Source organism: Paroedura picta, chromosome 8 (assembly GCF_049243985.1).
Source record: "Paroedura picta isolate Pp20150507F chromosome 8, Ppicta_v3.0, whole genome shotgun sequence".
Lineage (NCBI taxonomy): Eukaryota > Metazoa > Chordata > Lepidosauria > Squamata > Gekkonidae > Paroedura > Paroedura picta.
In genome coordinates, this window is record NC_135376.1 from 79,110,420 (window position 1) to 79,132,049 (window position 21,630).

A 21,630-nucleotide genomic window follows, 5' to 3' on the forward strand; every position below is an offset into this window, starting at 1 on the left:
GATTCTGATCACTACCATGTCATAAGTGCAGCCATCTAGTGATGCCCGAAAGTAGCTGTCCCGGTTTAACATCCCTGCGATTATTGCTAATGGCCCTGAAAGCTTCTATCTGTTTCACTGATCTTGTATGTCTGAAAAGTAATCAACAGGTAATAGATTTTGCCAATAGATCTTCCTCCTTTTATCTGAAGGCGTGTTAATAGGGCAACTGTGCAAGATCACAGAGCAAGAGTTGTGCTCTTAACAGTCTCAGGCCAGTCCACTGTAGCATCATTGCTACAGTGGAAACAATGGAAAGTCCACTGGCTGCTCACAAGAGGAGTAGCTGCTCTTACTCCCATTCTGCATTCCTTGCAGGACAATCGTATGTTTCAGATTGAGGCTGAGAGGCAAACAGACTTTTTACTACAGATCTAGCATAAGAGAAGAGGGATGGCAGGGTCAGCTGGACTTTGTATAGGAGATTGTGGATTGTATTTTTTTTTTAGGGGTAATTTTATCTGGGATTTTTATCTGTTGTAACCCACCATGAGCCTTGTGGGAGCGAATAAACTAAACTGGTATAAACTCCCATTGTTCCTTTCCCTGTTGCAAGTAATGAATGTCTTTTGATTTAAATCAGTTTCATTTCAAGCATGCTCATTTAAATGCATTCTGGATTAGATGAGACAGTGGAGACCCTAGAGCAGAAGTGGTCTGTTGGTCATACCTTACAAAGAAGACACCATCTGTTGTAGCTCCTAGAACATGTTTTTTAAATAAGCATAACCTGCTGCTGGACATTAACAACAAACTGCCCCCCCCCCCGCAAAAAAATAAACCCCACATTCTTTGTATCTAGTTCTGTTTCCTGTGAGGTGTGTCTTGGAAATGTCATGCTGAAGTTTGTCTCAGCAAGCTCTGGAAGTGCCTGACACAATCTCACAATGCATGTGTTGTAACCCAAAAGCCACACATAACTAAATGGGTTGTAAAACTAGATTAACCTGAGGTCGTTAAAACATTTTAAGCCCGATTATTTCTGTATATGACCTGTCTCTGAGAGACAAGCACTGAATTTCTGATAGAGAATGGATTAGATGGGAACACTAGATCCAGATCATTTTTTAAAAGCTCCTGCTCCAGAATGTGATACAAAGTTCACAATTCAGGTCAGTCTCTGAACTAAGTACGAATCACTCTGCCAACAGTCCTGTTGTTCTGGTGTTCAGGCATCCTTATAGTTCACTGCTACTCCATCCTTCTCACTGTTCTAGTGAAGTATAATTTGGCAAAGCAGTCAGAAGAAAATGAAAAGGGTGACTCAGAACTGGGAGTCTACTGTTAGAGTAGGTTCTCCTAAAATGATTACGATACGAAAGGAAAGGAAAGGTTAGTCAGGTCTGCAGCCTGGTAGTGGGACATTTTCATGTTTGATCTTTCAATGCAAAACTACAAGCAAAATACATAGTTCACTATGCCAGTGCTCCAAAATGGTGCAGGCTTTAAAATTACACATACAACATATAATCTGTATAAAGATGCAGTACATTTACAAAAATTTCTTCAGAAAAAGATACCTTTCTCCATCCCATCATTTGAAGTGAGAAGGCACTGGGAATGTGGGGTGGCAATTCTGAGTTTCATGCGCCTTTTCTTAAGGCTTTTGGTGATGCTGGGGTTGCTCCCCATACAATCAAGAAATTTTCATATATCTCCTCCCCTCCTGTGTAGGCAATCCCAGTACTACAGAAACATGTTGCTGCAGTCATTGTCCATAAAACCATCACCTTCACTGTGAAGTGTAATTTGAAGACTGCAAAATGCTAGAAAGGTCCAGTATTTCATTATCCTCCTGAACTGAATTTCACACTGTGGTAAATCTGAAGTGTTGGACAAGCACCAACACAACGCTGGCAGGTCTCTCTTTCACAGGGCCCTTACAAAACCCTTCCCCCCTCCCCAAGGAAGCAAAAGCTTGTCCATAGATTCCACTGATTTCCCATTCTTCCTGGGAAATGTTATTAGACGTCCATCAGGTTTGGTGAATCAGGAACAGGCTCTGAAAAGGAGAAACAGTGTGGATTAATACATTTTCTCTGGATATTTGAGCTAAGTTAGACTGACCGGTTGGCTAAAGGTCAACCAGTGAGCTTCGTGACTAAGCAGATGTTTGAGTCCAGTCCAGCTTTCTAACCACTACGTCACTCTGGCAAAGCAGTCATAGCTTGCCAAGTCTTTTGCTGGAGCCGCTGACAAACAGCCTGTTTATGTCCAAAATCTGCAGCATCACACCGTCATGCCCACTAACAGTCCAGAAGACATCTCAAGCTTCCATAGGACCTTCACCCTTTTATAGGTTATCCTCACAACAGTCTGGTTCTTGACAAGGTAGCCAACTGAGGACTGTCCCACAGACTCAAGGGGAAAATAATGAAAATCTGGGAATTCTTATTGGGGAGAGGAAGGTGTAAAGGCTGCTGCACAGTCCTCATTCTTAACCCAATTCTTTCCATGATGAATTACAGACTGTTTAAGGCATTAGTTATCAGCACTCCCCATTGATCTTGGCATGAGAAAAGCACCATGAACCCAAAGTGCCTGCCCGGGTGTGCCTTCTGAACAAAAGTAGGGATATTTGCACAGTTACGGAACAGACATGTGACATCTCAACCACCCACCCACCCACCCGATACTTACCCAGAGATGGGAAGAAACATTCCCCGGCACTTGGGGGTGAAAGTGGAGTGTTGGGTTCTGAAAGCAGATGCCGACCTGACTCTGACAGTTGTCGACTGGCCATATAAGTTAACTGGGGCCTGGGCTTGGATCCCAAATCAGTAGCAGGAGGATCATCAAAGACAGGGTTCTCGATGCCTTGGGCATTACTGCAAGAGAGAGCGCAGGAGTTTAAATCCTCCCTCCCCCACCATCTCTTTCACTTTAATGGGAAAAACACTCATAACTCTACGGTTGTTTTTGGAATCCTGCTATCTGAAACTATGGAGGGAAGAAAAATGAGATGTACTTATGGCTTTCAGCCTGTGTTCAGTGATGACTGGCAGGCCTGACTTCAATGCTTACTAGGCCATGTCTAGATTTACTTCTGCAGAAATGCTCTTCTTTTTTAGTTTATCCAGTCTAAAAAAGTTAATTTCTCAAAGATTAACCTGAGGTCCAGATTGATTTGAGGTCGTTAAAACATTTTAAGCCCAATTATTTCCGTATATGACCTGTCTCTGAGAGACAAGCACTGCATTTCTGATAGATGGATTAGATTGGAACACTAGATCCACATCTTCCAGATCTGGCTGTGTGTCAGTAGTAGCTTATGTCAGGAGCTCATGTCTGTCCTTCAGTTTCTTGTTCATCCACTTGGCTCCTGTTGCCCTGTGAAACAGCAGTGTGGCTTCAAGTAACTAGTTTAATGCTTTCAGTCAGACTATTTTAGAACTAAGGGGAACATAGTTTTGGTTTGTTCGGTGCAAGCAATAGAACATGCATTAGTGCTGGAGCAAGAAGGCTTCATGTTAGATAGCCGATCTGGCCAGTTTAGTAAGTAGGGCACTCAGAACGGACAGAGTAGGAACAATGGATCTGAGTTGATTCTGTCCTGCTAGCACAAGGGCCTGCTTGGTGTTATTTTGTACTGGCATTAGTTGGCTTGGAGAGCAGGCCTCATATCCATTTCAGTCTCACCCACATGTGTGCAAATAAGCCAGTAAAAGGCAGGGATACTGGCCAGTCTTGGGACACAGACATCACATGGTTTTCTCTTCCCCATTACTGACTTGATGCTGCAACCTACTCCAAACACTCTGAATCAGAAACTTTCAGCTCAGCAAGATCCCTTTTTTGAGAGGGGAGGGAGGCTAGTTCTCCCTAGGAGTTTCTCTTAGATTCAAGTAGGTAGCCATGTTGTTCTGAAACAGCAGAACAAATTTAGAGTCCAGTAGCACCTTTGACCAACATTTTATTCAAGGTACGAGCTTTCATGTACAAGCACGATATTGTGTCTGAGGACGTGTGCATGCACATGAAAGCTCTTACCTTGGATAAAACTATGTTAGTCTTAACGGTGCCCCTGGATTCTAAATTTGTTCTCCTCCTTCCTTAGGCAGCTATTAAGGGAGTTGGCTGTGGCTGAGATTCCAGTAGAATAATGTGGGAGAAGATAAGCAAACCTGTGGCACACAAGCCTTTGACTTCCTGTCACAGGAACACATGCTGGTTTTTAGATCAATTCACTGGTTCCTGGTTAAGTTTCAGAGCCCAGTTCAGTAGCTACTCAGGTAGAGGCCAGTGTGACTCAAATCTTGAAAGCATTAAATGATTTGGGCTCAGAGCATCTCAAGAAACTACTCTTCTCATATGACATGCTTCACTACCCTTGGTAGCTCATCTGGAGAGAGACGCTGCCTCAGACGCCTATATCAGGGAGATTAGTGTGGCAATTATTACGAGAAGGGCCTTCTCAATATCCTTCCTATGGAATCCCCTTTCCAGAGAGGGTTAAGCTAGATTCAGTCCCTTAAAGCCTTTGATGAAAATGGCTTTTGTGACCAGTGATTTCAGAAGGCTGGTTCTGCTATGTTAACATGGTCTTTTCAAGTAGCACTAATTTTTAGTGACAGTGTGGTCTTATTGTGTGGCATTATTGCTGCTTTATCGTTTTCTTTTCAAAACACAAACAACTGTGGGATTTTGTAGATTGCTCTTTGGTGCTTGGTGCATGATGTTGTCTTTGGTGTGTTTTATTTTGTAAGTGACCTTGGGCAAGTTCCCTGAAAAAGCAGCAGTGATATCTTATAAATTAGTAATAATTAAATAATAAATTATAATAAAATTTCTTACCTGTCCATTCTGACAAGTTCATGTGCACCTGCAAAATAATACAAAGTTCTTATATTTGTTCCTCTTTTTTTGTCCCACTCTTGCTGCGATCTCCACAGAATGATACACGTGAAAAGTATCCCATTTTATCCTAACAACAACCCTGTGAGATAGGTGAGGCTGAGAGGATGTCAGAGGTCCAAGAAGACCACAAAGCAGTAGAACAAAATTAGAGTCCAGTGGCACCTTTAAGACTAACAACATTTAATTCTGGGTATAAGCTTGCATGTGCATGTTTGTTTTTATTCTGATGTAAGCTGTCTTGCAGACCACATGATGGCAAGGATGGATATAAATGTCACTCAAGCATGTAGAGCCATGCTGCTCACATACCCTATCCTGTTTGGTTTGCCCCAGTTAATTTGGCCCCTGCCCTCTTTTTGCATTTTTCAATGCTTCCTCTCTACTACATACTTCCTCATTTATCAGCACCTTTAATTTAGATATATTGTAGATATAATTACTCTCTGTGAAAAGAATATGTAAGTTTGTAGATTTGGAAAATCATGGTAAACCTCCTAATATTACTCCCCTGAATCTATCTTTACTGTCTGGACCTAAGGCAGGCCATATCATGTCCAAGCCCACCATGAAAGAGAGATCCAATCTGTAATTGCAGTGGAGGAATTAGTTTTCAACTAGAACGTGGTCTTCAGCCATGGGCTGGGACTCTCAGGTAGGTCAGGAAGCCCAGCCTAGAGGGTCATAAACCCCTATAGAGCTGCCTGTTTTTCTTTTGTATGGACCTTTCTACTTGTGCATCCATATGGATATCAAGCATGCAATGCCTCCTGCACGTTGTTGCCTGCAAGAGAACAGCAGTAACATGTAGGGGTGTCCATGCCCAAGCCTAGATTTAAACCTAGAATTAATTGTTTGGCTCAGCTCAGGAATATCCAAAGTACTTTGAAAAGCATGCCCTTTAGGCTACTAAATCTAAAGCAAAGCTGTACAAGGACTCTAGTCATTCTACTTAGTTTTGGATCAAATCCAAGAACAGCAGGAAATCCATTCATTTCCTTTACTTTCTTCAGCCCCCTGAATAAAGCTTACAACTTAAAACTGAAGCTTACAACTTAAATCTCATCAGACTAGACCTGCATCATTCTACTAGACTCATGGTAGAGGGAAAGTGCTTCCAACCACTAGGTATTTTCTGTGGCAGCTCCAGGACTTTGGAACAGCTTTACAGAGTCAGTGAGGAAGGAACCTTCTCACCCAGTGCTAAAGAAACTGTAAAGCCATTTGAGGCTAACATATTTTCTTCTTTGTTTTCCCTTGGTTATTGTTTTCCCTTTGTTTTCCCTTGGTTATTAATCCATATTTTGTATGTATTTTTTAAAAGATGTTTTAATTAACGCCCGTTGTGCTGTTCATACTAGAATTTAGCATAACTCTGCAAAATCAGGTGCAACAGGGAAACAGCTTTAAGTGCAACTGAATGCAGATAATACCTCATTTGAATGCTTAAAATAAAATCTGGAAAGTACCAAAACATTGCTCAACAGAAATTGCTGTTTGCATACAGCTACACTTGCTTCAGGAATCTAAAATTAGGAAGAAAACAGGCCGCATCCTCTCAGCAGATGTTAATACAGAGCAGGGTAGATGTGATGTGAATACCATCGAAGCAGTGACCAAGTACCACACCCAGGCACAGAAAACATGCTGATGTATATTTTACAGCTTTGTTGAATAGCTCCACCCTTCTTTTCTGCAATTCTTAAAAAAAAATCACTTTCCTGCAATTTTTAAAAAATCAATTATTTTTTTCCTATAAAATACTTATAAACAGAAAGGAAACTGTTGCATTGTGTGGACTCTAAAAGCAGCTGATAGCCTTCTATATTTTAAATGCAGATTGTTAATTTTTAACAGTTATTTCAGAACAAATGAAGGGAATTCCCGCCCACCTACACACACTGCTCTCTGCTTCCTCCTCCTCTCCTCCCCTTTTGCCACCACTTCCTCTTCTCTGTCACCCTCATTCTTCCACTACCTACTCTGTTCTTCCCCGTCTGTTGCTGCCATCCCCTTCCCTTTCCTTCCTGCTTCCTCCTCCTTCCTTGCTTCTCCCACTGCTTCCATCTCACCCTGCTTTTGCTGTTGCCATTGACATTTCAGTAATTTGAGTTGCTAGGCAACCCACAAAATGGCAAGTGAAATTTCATGACATTGCATCAGGCAATCTCATTTGGCTGTAAAATCAACTAGTTTAGGGGTTTGAAACTTTTTTCTCTGGAGTTGTAGAAAAATCCTCATAATCTATGGGTGGGCATGAATTGCCCCCCATAGGGGGAAGTATTCAGAATTAGATCTAGAGAGAGCTTTCACTCAAATATTCATTTTATTTAAACTATTACAATTTGTATGAGATATTACATACCCTTGACTTAAAATGCATTACAATATTCTCCTTTGGGAGTAAAGGGAAATAGTTTAGTTGACAAGGCAATAAATTAGTAATAGATATTTTCCCTGTGTGCCGAAAGCTATCAAATCCATATACTTTATTGTGAATGGTTTGTTTAACTTAATTTCAACCAGGGATTGCCAGGTTTCAACCCAGAGTTCATGCAGGTCTTTTACTCAGTGCCACAGCAGCAAAAGATGGTGTAGCCGCATCTCCTCCATGGTTCCATCACCTGTCTGCATTCTCCCTGCTCTAAGCCTATTGGAGAGAAAGAGGGGTAACCTGGCATGTCATTTTCCACTGTCAGCCCTCCAGACTCCAGCTGAGGGCTTGCTACCCACTTTCTACCCTCTGTGATTGGGTGTCATAGATGTCCTGGCGTTACATTATCAGAACCAGCTTTTCAAATGTCACAGTTAGACCGTTTATGCACTGGAGGTTTCATGCCAGGTTGCAGGCTGGAGTTTTAGTCATGGCAGGTTGTCCCACCTCTTCCTGCACCCACACGGGGGAGCATTTGGCCTGATGCACGTCATCCGCCCCTGATTTGTGCTCCTGCACAGAAGCTGGGGCAGTGAAATTCCCAGTGCATAAATGGTCTTAAAGAAGAAGAAGACAGGTACATTGATTTGTATTGAACAATTAAACCTTTGAAAGAAGACCGATTACAATACATACGCCTGTTAGTGATGGCTTGTTTCTGCTTATAAATAAGGAATAGGATCAAGGGGAGGCACAAAATGCCCACAATGCAGGCCCCTGTTGCCAGTGCAGCTGCTGTGATATCTGGAGGGGAAAAGAAATAAGAGGCAAAATGAACAGGCGAGTAAGAAATTCTTCCCATTGCCGGAGCCTAAAACTAGAACCTGTTCTGAGTCAGCAAACAACAGATGCCACCTGTGGGTTTAAGACCTGGAGTTTCAGTAACAACAGCTTCATGTGTGTTTTTCTGCCGGCAATGCAGGTGATTCCAGACGGGCAAATGTGGCAATTCCAGTTTTGTGTCCAAGGATATAAATCACTAATGTTTTTGATGGGTTTTTTTGTTAAAAAATAATGTTAAGTTGCAAAGAAACCAAGATTATTTGTGGGGGAAATGGGTGGGTTTAAAACTGAATTGTTAACCTCTCACCTTACGAATGACCATGCAAATATCAATGAATGTGAAATATGTATCTTGCTAATGAGTGAGAAAATTTAAAATCTATTCTTGGGTCACTTTGGAGGAAGGATTTCCAAAGTCTGCAGAATCTTACCTAAGTTATTCTGAAGAATATTTCAAATAGTATCATTTGTTTAATGCTGTAACAAGAGGCCTTTATTCAATCCCATCATTACAGAGATAGCAGCAAAAATACTTCAGCTGTGAAGACTGGACTAGATCCAAAACCTACTGAAGTTAATGAAAAGACAGTTCCTGGTTTCATTGCTCTTTGGCTCAGATCCATGACTAATTAATGAAATATAAAAACACTTAATGCTTTGTGTTTTATTAGCTAGACCACTACTCCTGAATTTTAGTTTGTTGTAGGTTAGCCTGGATATTTAGGCTTGGGCAATATTATTCATTCAACACATTGCTGTCCTTCTGCAGATTTTAAACAGTCAATGAGATCCAAATTCTAATAGTTGGATGCAAACCTGAAAAGTGTTTTATTTACAGAAACTAATTTTTGTCCAGCAGACATGAAGATGTAACTTAAACTGTAAATGGTAAAGCAGTTAGACTTGTTATAACCGGGCTCCCTGAATAGGAATTTGCTAAACATTGCCAGCAAAAAAGTGCCTTTAATTCACACAGGTTGAAGCAGCTTTTATTTGAAAAACAGGTAAAACATCAGTGTCAAAGTTAACAAGTATATGTATCAAGTAAAGGGTCATGCGAACTTGTTAACTGTAAGAACTTAAGACTGAGTTCCACCTAAAGGTTTATCTGAATTTTCAGTAACAAACTGAAGTTCTTCCTGACTCTTAATTGAAAAAAAATGAAAAACACTGAAAGGTCAGCAGACTAAATAAAAGCAAACAATTAGATGTCAAAATTGCTAGACAGAAAGTGTGCCAAGACATTAAGAAAATCAGTATGGAATGTTCAGTGTGAATAAGTTCAATAAATAATTTTCATGTTATGCTTGTAGCCTGAAAAATACACTTGCATGTAGAACAGAATCAATTTTGTTTATTCAATCAGCAAAGTTGAAAGAATAAATTCAGGAAGACTGCATGTTCAAATCTCCCCCCCCCCCATTTCCAGCATGCAGAAAGCTAGAATGTCTGGAAGAAGTTCAGCCTAATTTTCTCCATGAGATTTAGTCATCACATGTAACGAGAGATTTACATGAGTGGGTGTGTCATTCTAACATGCAACCTATTCATGAGCAGTCTTAAAAGCTATGCTGCTTGCTTTTGCTGGTTGTATAAGCTGATCATCAGTTTTATTTACCAGAACATAGGAAGTAAAGAATTGATCTGACACATATTGCAAAAGAACTAAGCTGCTTAAATTCAGCAAAAGCAACAATCTCAATATTCTAAGGGCCTTGGGAGACGGAAGCAGTATTGTTGAAGACACAGGAGATGTACAGATTAGAGAAGCTTGTTGAGGAATTTCTTTGCTGAGAGTGTCATTTACCATTAAGAGGAGCGGACTAAGAGCCACAGTAGTCATCATGGCATCCTTCTGGCAGCCATTAGGTCACTGCTGCCCTCCAGGGCCATAATTGGTCATTTGGGGAGGGGAGGGGCAGGTTGGCATAGCCATAAATGGCCACAAAACCCAACAAATGTTTAACAAATTTTAAAATATATTAAAAATAACTCCCACCCATTTGGGAAACCCTTCCAGGGCCTTCAAGAAACCCCAGGGTTCCATGAAAGCCTGGTGTAGAAAGAGGAGAGTGGGAACTTAAAGAATTGTGTATGGCAGCTTGGGGTGGCGAGCTACATGGGTGATTGACAGGCAGAGTTCCGTGGCAGTTAGAGTCGGTTGGGGAAATGAGGAGATGAAGAAAACAGGGCAGGAACAAAAGGCTGTGAAAAGGCTTGGTGAAGAGAGCAGTGCAGGTGGCATATACAAATATACAGAATGGAAAGGCTGCTGTATCTACAGTTTATACTGCAAAAGTAAGTTATGTTGTTCTCTTTTTTTCCCTTGCTTAGTATACTTTCTTAAATTGAGATTCATTCTTATTAAACTCTTAATAAATCCGTAACAGGACTCAATCCTCATGTTTTTACTGGGGGGAAGGGGAAAGGGAGCCGCGGCCCGGTGCCAGGGCCTTCGCGGCCCGGCACCGGGCCACGGCCCAGTGGTTGGGGACCACCATTCCAGGAGAAAGGAAGGTACAAGAGAATAATATTTTTGTTCTTCAGAAAAAAGTATGATAGAGCTTTTGAAGCTAAGACGTAAATGTACAATGGTTTTTTGAAGGAAAAATTCAAATGGGTAGCCGTGTTGGTCTGAAGTAGCACAATAAAATCAGAGTCCAGTAGCACCTTTAAGAATAAATCTTTGTTGGTCTTAAAGGTGCTACTGGACTCTGGTTTTATTTTGAAGGAAAAAATACAATTAATTACTAATATGATTTGACAATGTAGTATAAATACTGATAGGCATTGTGCACAGCATAGCGTAGCTCCCAGAAGGATTACAATTTATATTAGGTTTGTATTAAATTGGGAGCCGCATGGCAGAAGGGATATAGACCAGTCTTTCTCAACTTTTTTACCATTGAGAGACCTCTTAAACATTCTTCAAGCTTGGTTGGGAAGCATAGCTGTGTACATGCCCACGTGGGGCCACTCCCCTTCCCACTCCTTCCAGGCCCATTATAGGCCATTTTGGGAAGGGGTAGTTGGGTCAACATGACCATATATGGTCATTTGTTGTTGTTGTTAGGTGCAAAGTCGTGTCCGACCCATCGTGACCCCATGGACAATGATCCTCCAGGCCTTCCTGTCCTCTACCATTCCCTGGAGTCCATTTAAGTTTGATATATGGTCATATCACCTGATGTTTAACACATTTAAATATATATATAACAATTCATAAACTCCCACCCATTCAGGAAACCCTTCCAGGGCTGTTGAGAAACCCCAGGGTTATACGAACCCCTGATTGAGAAAGTCTGATGTAGACACAGACATTCACTCAAACAGTATGCTAATGAAAGATCATAAATTGTCCAATCATGGACTTTACATATTCTGAAAAAAGGGCTCCATTAAGAGCCAATTGGGTTTCATTGTGGGCTGCCTGAATTGTATATGAGTTCTGTTGATTGCTGTTCAGTGTTTCTGGTTGGAGTTGGTTTTTAATAAAGAGCTGTTGTTTTCAAGGAAACTGTCTATGTCTGCCAAACCCACAGATTTTATAGGAGATAAAGCAGATAACATGAGTAAGACTAAAATTAGAAATCTATATGAGATACCATCCAACCTCAAACATCCAAGCTATTTAAACTGAACGAGTGACTTGCCAGTTTCTTAGAATATATCATTTGTTCCCTTTATTTCTACACTAGCAAGAAAGCCCATTGCAAGCAGGAATGCAATGGGCGCTAGGACCCAGGGGACACCAGGAGGTGCAGATCTCTTTCTCTCTGTGTGTCTCTCTCCCTCTTCCTCTTGCTGCTGTGTGCCTCGCAGGAGGCATAGCAGGTAATGAGGGCTGGTGGTGTGCAGTTTGGGGCGGGTCTCTCTGTCTGTCTCTCTCTGCCTCTGTCGCAACAGGGGCGGCTCTCTCTGTGCCTCTGTCAGCAACTTGGGGCAGCTCTCTCTGTGTCTCTCTCTGCCTCCCTCACAGCAGGAGCGATAGGAGGGAATGAGGGCTCGTGTTCGGTCTGGCAGGGCTCTGTGTCTCTCTCTCGGTCTCTGGCGGGTCTGAGAGGAACGTGGCTAGCGTCCAGGGAGGGAGGGCGGGAGCTGTAGGGACTAGGCCAATCAGGGTGCAGCTGAGGAACCATGAGAAGGATATTTGCCTATTCAGAAGTTGATACAATAATAATGAGTGGCAAAGTCAATCTTACCTTCACTTTCTCTGTTGGCAAGGTGAAAGGTGCAGTTGGGAAGTGTGCCATTTGCTGTGGAATTAAAAAAGAAAATTAATTTCATGGAAATTCAGTGTTTATTTTAATTACAAAAGATAAAAATGTGGTTGACCAAGGTCAAGACAAAAGACTAAGTTCAACTTACCAGAGCCAAACAGAAGGCTTGTCTAGTGGCAGGCCTGCAGTCCACAGAGTGGGTATGGCAATCCCACACTATTTTTCTGAATTGGTGGTTAGACTCATTATTTATTTCCACTTGTAATGTTGCAGCCGTGGGTGGTTTACAGTTTAATCCTAACAGGGTAGTGAACAGCCTGGAGAAATATCTGGTCCTTTTAATAGAGTTTTACTTGATTGTTATTTACCAAGTATTAATTTAAGATTATTTACTGGGTAATATCACCTCCATTACATGAAAAGCTTCATCTGCACATTTCTTCACATTAAGCTTCTATTAAAGGAATAGGGCATTTTTCTCCAGGCCTGATGACAACCCTAAATTTAAACACAGTTACACCCTTCTAAGCACAATGGACTTAAAAGGGTATAATTGTGTTACATAGGGTTCAAAGGGTAGGGGATGGAAACCCTTCAAACACGCAGCCAGAAAGGTGTGACAGGTAAAAAAGATATGCAATAAAACTAGCTTGAGGCGACTAACTAAAAATGATAAATATACTAAAACTATCATCTAGGATGTTCTTCTTGTTGTCAGCCATTCAGTCATGTCTGACTCTTGGCGATCCAATGGCACAGCTGTTGCCACAATCCCTGAAAACCGCGCCACCTCCCTCAGCCATGCAATGTTCTGGCTGGTGTCCATTTTGTGTCTACCTCCGAGTTCTTTGTTGGCCTGGTTTGCTTTTCTCACTGACCAATCCTAGCATAATTGCTTTCTCCATTGAGTTGGATCACATGATATGGCCAAAGTAAGTGAGCTGTAGTTTCATGATTTTTTTATGCTGCCATCTGGGTCTTTAGTGATTGTGGGTTTTTAATTTGGGAGGCTTGTTTTATGATTGTAGGTTTTTATGCTCTATGATTGTAACTCACCACGAGACAGTTCCCTGATAGCAGCGGGAAACAAATTAATAAGTAAATAAATAAATATGACTTTGCCTACCAGTGATACAACAGACTTTATGTGATGTAGTATCAGTTAGGATAATTAAAACCAATTAGAATATCCAATTTTTATTCAATCTGAATCAAGCCACACTCATCACTTCTTGTGAGCCACCTGGAAGCAGCTTGGCAAGGCAGATAGCTTAATCTGCCCCACCTAGAGAGCCAGCTTGGTGTAGTGGTTAGGAGTGCAGACTTCTAATCTGGCAAGACGGGTTTGATTCTGCACTCCCCTACATGCAACCAGCTGGGTGACCTTGAGCGCCACAGCACTGATAAAGCTGTTTTGACTGAGCAGTGATATCAGGGCTCTCTCAGCCTCACCCACCTCACAGGGTATCTGTTGTGGGGAGAGGAAAGAGAAGGCAAATGTAAGCTGTTTTGAGACTCCTTTGGGTAGAGAAAAGCAGCATATTAGAACCAACTCTTCTTTTTCTTTTAATACAATAAAATAAATGGTGATTGCTGTTACAGACAGAACAGGATGCTTCCCTTGTCATCATAGACATATGAAAAGTAGAAGTTCTGAGCAAAACCCTTGAAAATGGTAGTGGGCTTGAGTCAGGAACAACAAATAAAGTCGCTTTACTCTGGTTCAGCCTAACTTGGAGTACTGTGTTCAGTTTTGGGCACCCCAGTTGAAGAGGGATGTGGACAAACTGGAGCGTGTCCAGAGGAGGGCAATAAAGATGGTGAGGGGTTTGGAGACCAAGACATATGAAAAAAGCTTGGGGAGCTTGGTTGGTTTAACCTGGAGTGGAGACAACTGAGAGGGGATTTAATAACCATCTTCAAGTATTTAAAAGGCTGCCATATAGAGGATGGAGCAGAGTTGTTTTCTCTTGCCCAAGATTGACGGACCAGAACCAATGGGATGGAATGAATTCAAGAAATTCCATCTAAACATCCAGAAGAAGTTCTTGACAGAGCGGTTTCTCAGTGGAACAGGCTTCCTCGAGAGGTGGTGGGTTTTCCATCTTTGGAAAATTTTATATATATTTTTATATATATATGACTTTGTACTCATGGGTCTTGCAATCTTTCTTAAGGAGAATCGCAGGCTGTCGAGCACAGCAGCTTCCTCTGAAGCATGTATGACTTCCAGTCAGTTTAGACTGGTGTGACAACTGTGACCTTTCCTGAAAAATGAGATCTGACCATAATAATCAATGCTGTAATCACATGCAGGTTAGATTACAGTAATGCAAACGGCATGGCTTGAAGACTGTCTACCCCCATATTAACTTGCCTGCTGGTTCATACTTAGAGGGATGACATCACAGAGTCTTTTCTATGATGTCATTTTGATGGTCATGCTTCCTGTCCATCAGGCCAGGACAGAAAAAGCTCTGCCCCTTGTGAGGACCAAAGTGCTTCTTTTGGGCCAGGGATCACCAACCAGTTGGAGGTGGTGAAGCATAGTGCTCTTTTGGGGGAATAGGCAGAGAGATGGTCTCTCAGGTAGACTGGGCCCAGACTGCATATGGCCTTGAAGGTAAGAATCAAAACCTTAAGCCTGATCCAAAATTCAATTGGGAGCTAGCTGAGTTGTTGAAGATCCCACATCCAGCCTACTCGTCAACTGCTTGAGATACCATACTCTGATAGAGAATGTGGTTGTGATGCAGGTAGTGTAGACACCCAATATCTTGTGATTTTTGTATTTTAATTCTTCCTTTGCTCTGAAATATAGGTCATATGGAGACACTGCCTCTTGTATTAAGTAACAGCAGACCTATTTTAGCTGCAAAATTTTATGCATCTGTGATAGATTTTCACAGCCATTCAAATGGGGCCTACCTTTTTCTATATTTTAGTAATCTGCTTAAAACAAATTTAGTATGAAGCAACTATTTGGTTTAATTTTTTTAATGCAACATTATTCTCATGATGTTTTACCATTGCAAGCATCTTCGAAGTTGAAAGTTTGATGCTTTTTGGTGCTTGTAGTACAATTAATTTTTAAACTGCTATGTATTGTTACTGGTGTTTATGATTTCTGGACTAAGAATGGTAGTATTTCTTGCATGGATTTTTCCCAAATTCTAGGGAAGGAAGGTTGAAGTGAATAAAGGGCAGGGGCTTATTAGGATAGTCTGGCTGCAGAGATTCATAGATACAGTTGATATCATGATACTCTCAGATCACAAAGTGAAAAGAATTTGAGAATGTCTTGTGACTTCCCTGTAGAGCTCTGCCATTGTTATCTGTTGTTGCATTGGTGCCTTTTTTCATGGCACTGTCTTCCTATGAATAGTCATCACAGCCAGTTGGGGATCATGTCATTTTGACAAGGCAACATTGCTACATAGCCAGTCAGGGTTAGTAACATGGCAATGTCACTCACCCAGTTGAGAGTAAAGGTATAAATTATTGGATTAACATTGCTCTTGTTCTGAATAAACCTTCTGCTTTGTCTCCCCCTCCCCCACCCTCCATAGTTGTCTATCAGATCATGATCAGTCCACTCATTTATCCAGGAGATTCTAAAGAAATATGAGGGGACAAAGGATACATAACTTTAGTTGCACTTGGTTTGTATACAGAGGTCACTTACCTTTATGTATTTGAAGCTCCATGAAGCCATGAGCATGTTGCTGGACATGCGCCTTGTTGTGCTCCTTCTTAATCTCTATAACATAACAGCAGTAGGTCCCACTGTCCTGCAGAGTAAGGTTTGCCATGGTGATATGGAATGTTCCATGATGATCTGAGGAGATCTCTAGACCATGATAATTTGCTGGCTGCCCATGGAAAGATTTATCAGCAGTGCCATTATTGGGTAATCCATGATGTTTCCTGGATTCATAATGCAGCTCAATCTCTGTGACATTGCGGATATGCTTTTTCTCAGAACAATTGTGGTCATTCAGGCTGCCATAGTGCCAGTATTTGTAAAATATATCATGCCGGTCAACAAAAGCTGCATTGATCTTGCAAGTCAAGGTAACATTTTGACCTTCAGGACAGACGTAAAGTGAATAAGTAGTGGTGACTTGGAAAGTTGACTGTACTGTAGGGAGGGGACAGAACATGAAATAATTAATTTGTAAATGTTATAACATAGTTATGGCAAACAAAAAGAAGCATAAATTTTCCTGTTCATGAGAATAAACAGATAAGCAAACATTCAGAGTGTCACATAGCATGCTATTATCCACATTAACCATACAAGTGCATTCGCTATCATCTCCCCCCCCCCCCCACCACCACCATCACCACCTTTCTAAAATGTCCTGCTGAGGAGATTAGGAAGGCTCTTACTCTGTTATCTGAATTATTCAAGAGGACATTCTGTGTAGATGATAGGTAACACTGTACAAGATAATTCAGAAAGTTACTTGCATAAATTTAAGGAGACTGTAGTCTATATTATTGTGCATGGTTTGCTTTAAGTAGAACCCCTGTGAAACTTTGCATCATTTAATGTATCATGTTAATACTGATACTTTGCTTCCATTCTGGTTTTGTGGATGGTTCTATAACACTAATTCCAACTGCATTGTGTAATCTGCCTTGAGTACCAGTAAGCAAAGCAAACTATATATATTATATTTATATACCGCCCTCCCCAAAGGCTCAGGGCAGTTTACATTGAACTTATGAACCATACATGAAACAATCTGCACTAATAATCATACAATAATATTAACAACAGTGGTTGTAACAATTAAATAATACAACAAATAAAGTTGTAACAGCACACAATACAATATAGCAGCACAACAGTGCAACAGTGCAATGGCACAACAGGTCCAGAGCGCTCCAGTGGAGTTCTGGGGTGGGGGGAGCAGGGGCCCTTCATTCGCTGTTGGTTATGCCTGGTCTCAACCAAATGCCTGATAGAAGAGCTCCCTTTTGCAGGCCCTGCAGAACTGTTTAAGTTCCGTCAGGGCCCTGATCTCCGCTGGGAGCTCATTCCACCAGGTGGAGGCCATGACAGAGAATGCTCTGGCCCTGGTTGAGGCCAGGCGGACTTCTTTAGGGCCAGGGACCATTAGCCAGTAGGTGGTGGTGGAGCGCAGAGCTCTGTTGGGGGCATAGGCAGGGAGGCAGTCCCTCAGGTACACTGGGCACTGACTGTGAATGGCCTTGAAGGTAATTACCAGAACCTTTAGTCTGAAATTAGAATAAATATTATGATGAAGCTAGAACACTGCTCCAACTTCTGACTAGAATGAGATTCTCACTGAAGTCCTGCACCCTGCTCTAAGTAGTTATTTTTTTTCTCTTGGTTGTCACCATCATACACAATACTATCTACAAAACCTTTGATTCAATTTCCTACAATCTTACAGAATGATAATTTTAGCAGCTCACAACATTTTATTATCTCCAAAGGACAAAGATAGGCATGCTGATTCAGCAGAACCATATTCCAGGCAACAGGGACTGGCCTTGGTAAAGAAGAACAGTGGGAAATGTGTGCTCAAGGCCAACCCTGCAGATTGTAGGTCTGAACATGGAGTGGAGGAGGCCTGATGCAGCTGGAAACACTCCCTTGTCTTATGTGCATGTGATATCCCCAGAGAGAAAGTGTTATAAGAAGATTTGAAATTTCTTTATAGGAAATGCTGACAAGGGATATGTATAGATATAGCATAATGGAAGAGGGTGATAGATACAGCTGTGCTGATTGAGCTACCTGTGCAGAAGATAAACCAGATAAGAATGGGCCAAGAGATGGGTCTTGACTGTACACTTGATTAGGCTTACAAACAGGTCTTTATTGCGAAAGAAAATAAGGCAGTTTATGATCTTGGGAAAATTAACAAATAACATTAAAGTAATTCAAAGGGGGGGGAGAGAATGAAGATTTCAATATAATTTGGATTGATTTGGCAAATTACCTCAGGAAATTTTCAGACTGTAAGGCAGTGGTCCCCAACCTTTTTATCACCAGGGACCAGTCAACACTTTACAATTTTACTGAGGCCCGGGGGGGGTAATCTTTTGCCGAGGGACATTGCCGCCTGAGCCCCTGCTCAACTTGCTTTCCCGCCGGCGCACCTGACTTTCCACCGCCCACTGGGAGGCACTGCCAGTAGCAGCTGTGCATAGCAGCCACTGGAGAGCACCAAAGGTGAGCCGGCGGCAGAATTGCAGGGCAGCCCCCGAGGCAGCAGCCAGGGAGGAGGATGAGGAGAAGCCGTGGCCCTGTACTGACTGATCCATGGACTTGGACTGGTCACCAGACTGGGGGTTGGGGACCACCGCTATAAGGTATTTGAACTAATATTGTAACTTGAGACTGGAATTATGATTAACGGATGAAATGTAATAGATGAAATGGACATTGCTTACAGGAATCAAAAGATTGAGGAAGCTACATAATTGTGTTGGGGGCTTTGTCTTGTTTTTGTTGGGGCTTGTCTGTTGATTGTGTATAATTTAATTTTAAAAAACAGGTCTTTATTGTAAGGAGGTTCCTCACAACATTTATTGTGAGGATTCTGGAAGGGCCTTGTTGCTAACCATGGCAAGAAAGTTGAAAAGTCTCAGAGGGACACAGTGTATATGGGAAGCAGACTGCTTTCTCTTGTGACACTTCTAATTGCAGATAGCCTGACTTTAGTTTCTGGGCTTTAAGAACTGGCTTTTCCAGCAGCTCTGACTTCATAGAGTCTGAGAAGTCAGTGGAGACCAAAAACAGGCTTCTTGGAGATGAGATGCTGTAGGGTATCAGGTGCATCACTCCTTCCAGTTTGCTTGCAGTTTCCTTCATGTGCTGCCTCCTTTGCCCCCTCACTTGCTTTTTTCTCTCTTGTCTTTTCCCACACTGTCTCTTTCTTGTTTTGTTGCTCATTGTCTCTGCTGCCACCTCATTTTCCCTCACTCAACCACTGTGGTCACTGTTGCCATCTCCTCTTATTGCCTTCCTGCTCTCATGACCTGGCAGATTTGTCCGGGGGGGGGTCTTTATTGGGACACCTGGATGATGACTGGCCTGGCAGGGCTAACCTCCCCAGCATGTTTCACACGTTAACGTGGAGTGGATGCCTTCTACCAGGCCGACTGAAGTTTCTCCCTCTCAATGATGATGCTGGAGAGGCCCACACAGCTCCTGGCCACCTCCAAGTTTTGTAATCTCCCGGTGATGACATCGGTGAGACCCATGCAGCTCCCAGCCACTGGCCTGCCAAGGTGACTCCCTCTCCACTGTCAACACTGGTAAACACAATGTCGCCCCCAGCCATTGGGCTTGCAAAGGCCATTTTCCCTTTCATCACCAACAATGGTGCAACTCCCAGCATCTAGGCCAACCAAGGGTTTTTTCCCCTCTGGGTCAATAACAATGACGAGGAGGATTTCCAGGGTGCTGATCCCATTTTAACCACCTCTCAAGAGTTATGAGTGGCCCCCAGTCACTTTGTGTAATGTATCACTCTCTTTTTTAAATGTCACAGTCAATTTGTGGCAAACCCATATAGTCTTCAATGCAAGAGATGCTTAGAGGTGTTTTGCCACTGCCTGCCTCTGCACAACAACCGTAGTATTCCTTGAGCCAGCTTGGTGTAATGGTTAAGAGCAGCAGCTTTGAAACCTATGAGCTGAGTTGGATTCCTCGCCTCCCCACACATGCAGCCAGCTGGGTGACCTTGGTCTTGCCATGGCACTGATAAAGCTGTTCTGACCGAGCAGTGGTATCAGGGCTCTCTCAGCCTCATCTCTCTCATAGGGTGTCTGTTATGGGGCGAGGAAAGGGAAGGAGATTTTAAGCTGCTTTGAGACTCTTTTGGGTAGAGAAAAGCAGCATATAAGAACCAACTCTTCTTCTTCAGTAATATCAGGGCTCTCTCAGCCTCACCTACCTCTCAGGGTGTCTGCTGTAGGGAGAGGAAAGGGAAAGCAATTTTAACCAAGTCTCAAAGTGATTTAATAAATCATATCTACGCTTAGATATCCCCTTGTCCGAATCAAAGTCTGCCCAATGTTTCAGGAGCAATTTGGATATTTCTCCATGGCTGAAGTGACAAGATTGCTGATCACTTTCCCTGTTTATGCAAAGTGAAGGAGTGATGCATGCTAAAATGATCTGTTAACTGTCCCTGTCATCCCTCCCCCTTGAAAACTGTTTGGTAGGCGTGAGCAATTAAATTTGCAGTGATCTCAGCTTCTCTTGGCAAACCCCACAAGCCGCAATTACAAACAAACAAAAGTTCCTCTGGTTCAACAGAAAGTACTTGAGGCACACATGAGTGAAATGGTCCCTGTGCAACAAACAAGTTCACCTGAGGGTACCAAGCCCCAGCTCCTTAGCCTATGCCCAGCTGTGGGATCCTCCTCCCCCCAATCCGCCTGCAGCTGGGATTGCTGAACAGCTCCCTTTGATGACAGTTGGGAGGGGGCCTGGTAAGCGATACAGTGCGGGCGAGCCAAAGGCATAGCAAGTGCAAGCGCAAGAGGATGGCCCTGCACACCCAAAGGAATGAGAGCAGAGCAGGGGACTGCAGAGTCCAAACAAGTGCCTTCTATCCATCTGAAAGAAAAGTGGCATTCACATGCAGCCTAGGGACCAACCCGCTGCCCTGCTTGGATTCTACAGCCCTGTCCGCTGGGGGGCGGGGGGGGGGGTTGATTCCAAGTATGGCAGGAAGCCCGCAAACCTGAGAGTAGCAAAACTGTGAAACCTCCACGCTCTCTGCAGGCTTTGCCCCATCCCTCCACCTGCGCAGCGCTCGCTCCCGGCACCCGCTCCCACGCTGGGAAGCGCTTCCTCTCGGCCGGCACGCTCTCGCTCGGGTGCCCTGGAGGCCGGGGCAGAGGGGGATCAGCTGCGGCCGCGACCGACCGGGACGGCTCGAGGGCTGGGCGACGTCCCTCCGGGGCTGCCCTTACCTGGAGAGGAAGCCAAGGCGAGCGTCAGCTGCGCCATCAGCAGCCACCGCTTCCCCGCGCGGTCCATGCCGGCCCGGAGGCAGCCGGCCAGTCGGCTGGGCGCTCGGAGCTCGTGCGAGCTGCGCGCCGCGAGGCCAGTCGATCGGTCGGTCCGAAGCAGCCGCCCGCCGCGGAATTGTCAAACTCCGCAGGAAGCGCCGTCTCAGCTGCCGCCACCGCGCGCGTCAAGCTGCAGAAGCGAAGAGCTCCCCCAGGAGGTCAGGGGCGAGAAGGCGTCGGCCGGGCCCGTGACGCGCTTTGACAGCTTAGAAGAGAAGGGCAAGCACCTGCTGC

General features: G+C 43.2%; 2 protein-coding genes across 9 annotated transcripts in view; one reads left to right on the top strand and one right to left on the bottom strand.

Annotated features, from left to right (window-relative positions):
* Positions 1–21,630, top strand: part of CDH23 (cadherin related 23) — a 556,038-nt gene that overhangs the window by 462,488 nt on the left and 71,920 nt on the right. Inside the window, exon 1 of one of the 8 annotated variants that reach the window (XM_077350514.1) lies at positions 10,158–10,408. The exons of 5 other annotated variants lie outside the window; for them this stretch is intronic. Coding sequence is in view for 1 of the 3 variants with exons in the window: in XM_077350513.1 (XP_077206628.1) it covers positions 14,942–14,953 (12 nt within the window). In the remaining 2 variants the exon portion in view is untranslated. Of the gene's footprint in view, positions 1–10,157; positions 10,409–14,857; positions 14,954–18,568; positions 18,682–21,630 lie in introns of those variants that run through there. 2 more of the 8 variants (XM_077350513.1, XM_077350516.1) reach the window with 2 other exon arrangements.
* Positions 1,394–21,513, bottom strand: VSIR (V-set immunoregulatory receptor). Its single transcript, XM_077350530.1, has 7 exons — positions 21,298–21,513; positions 16,016–16,471; positions 12,313–12,366; positions 7,964–8,071; positions 4,834–4,861; positions 2,680–2,867; positions 1,394–2,041 (listed from the first exon to the last, which is right to left on the bottom strand). The coding sequence occupies exons 1-7, from the start codon at positions 21,362–21,364 to the stop codon at positions 2,004–2,006; spliced, it is 939 nt and encodes a 312-aa protein (XP_077206645.1). The 5' UTR covers positions 21,365–21,513; the 3' UTR covers positions 1,394–2,003.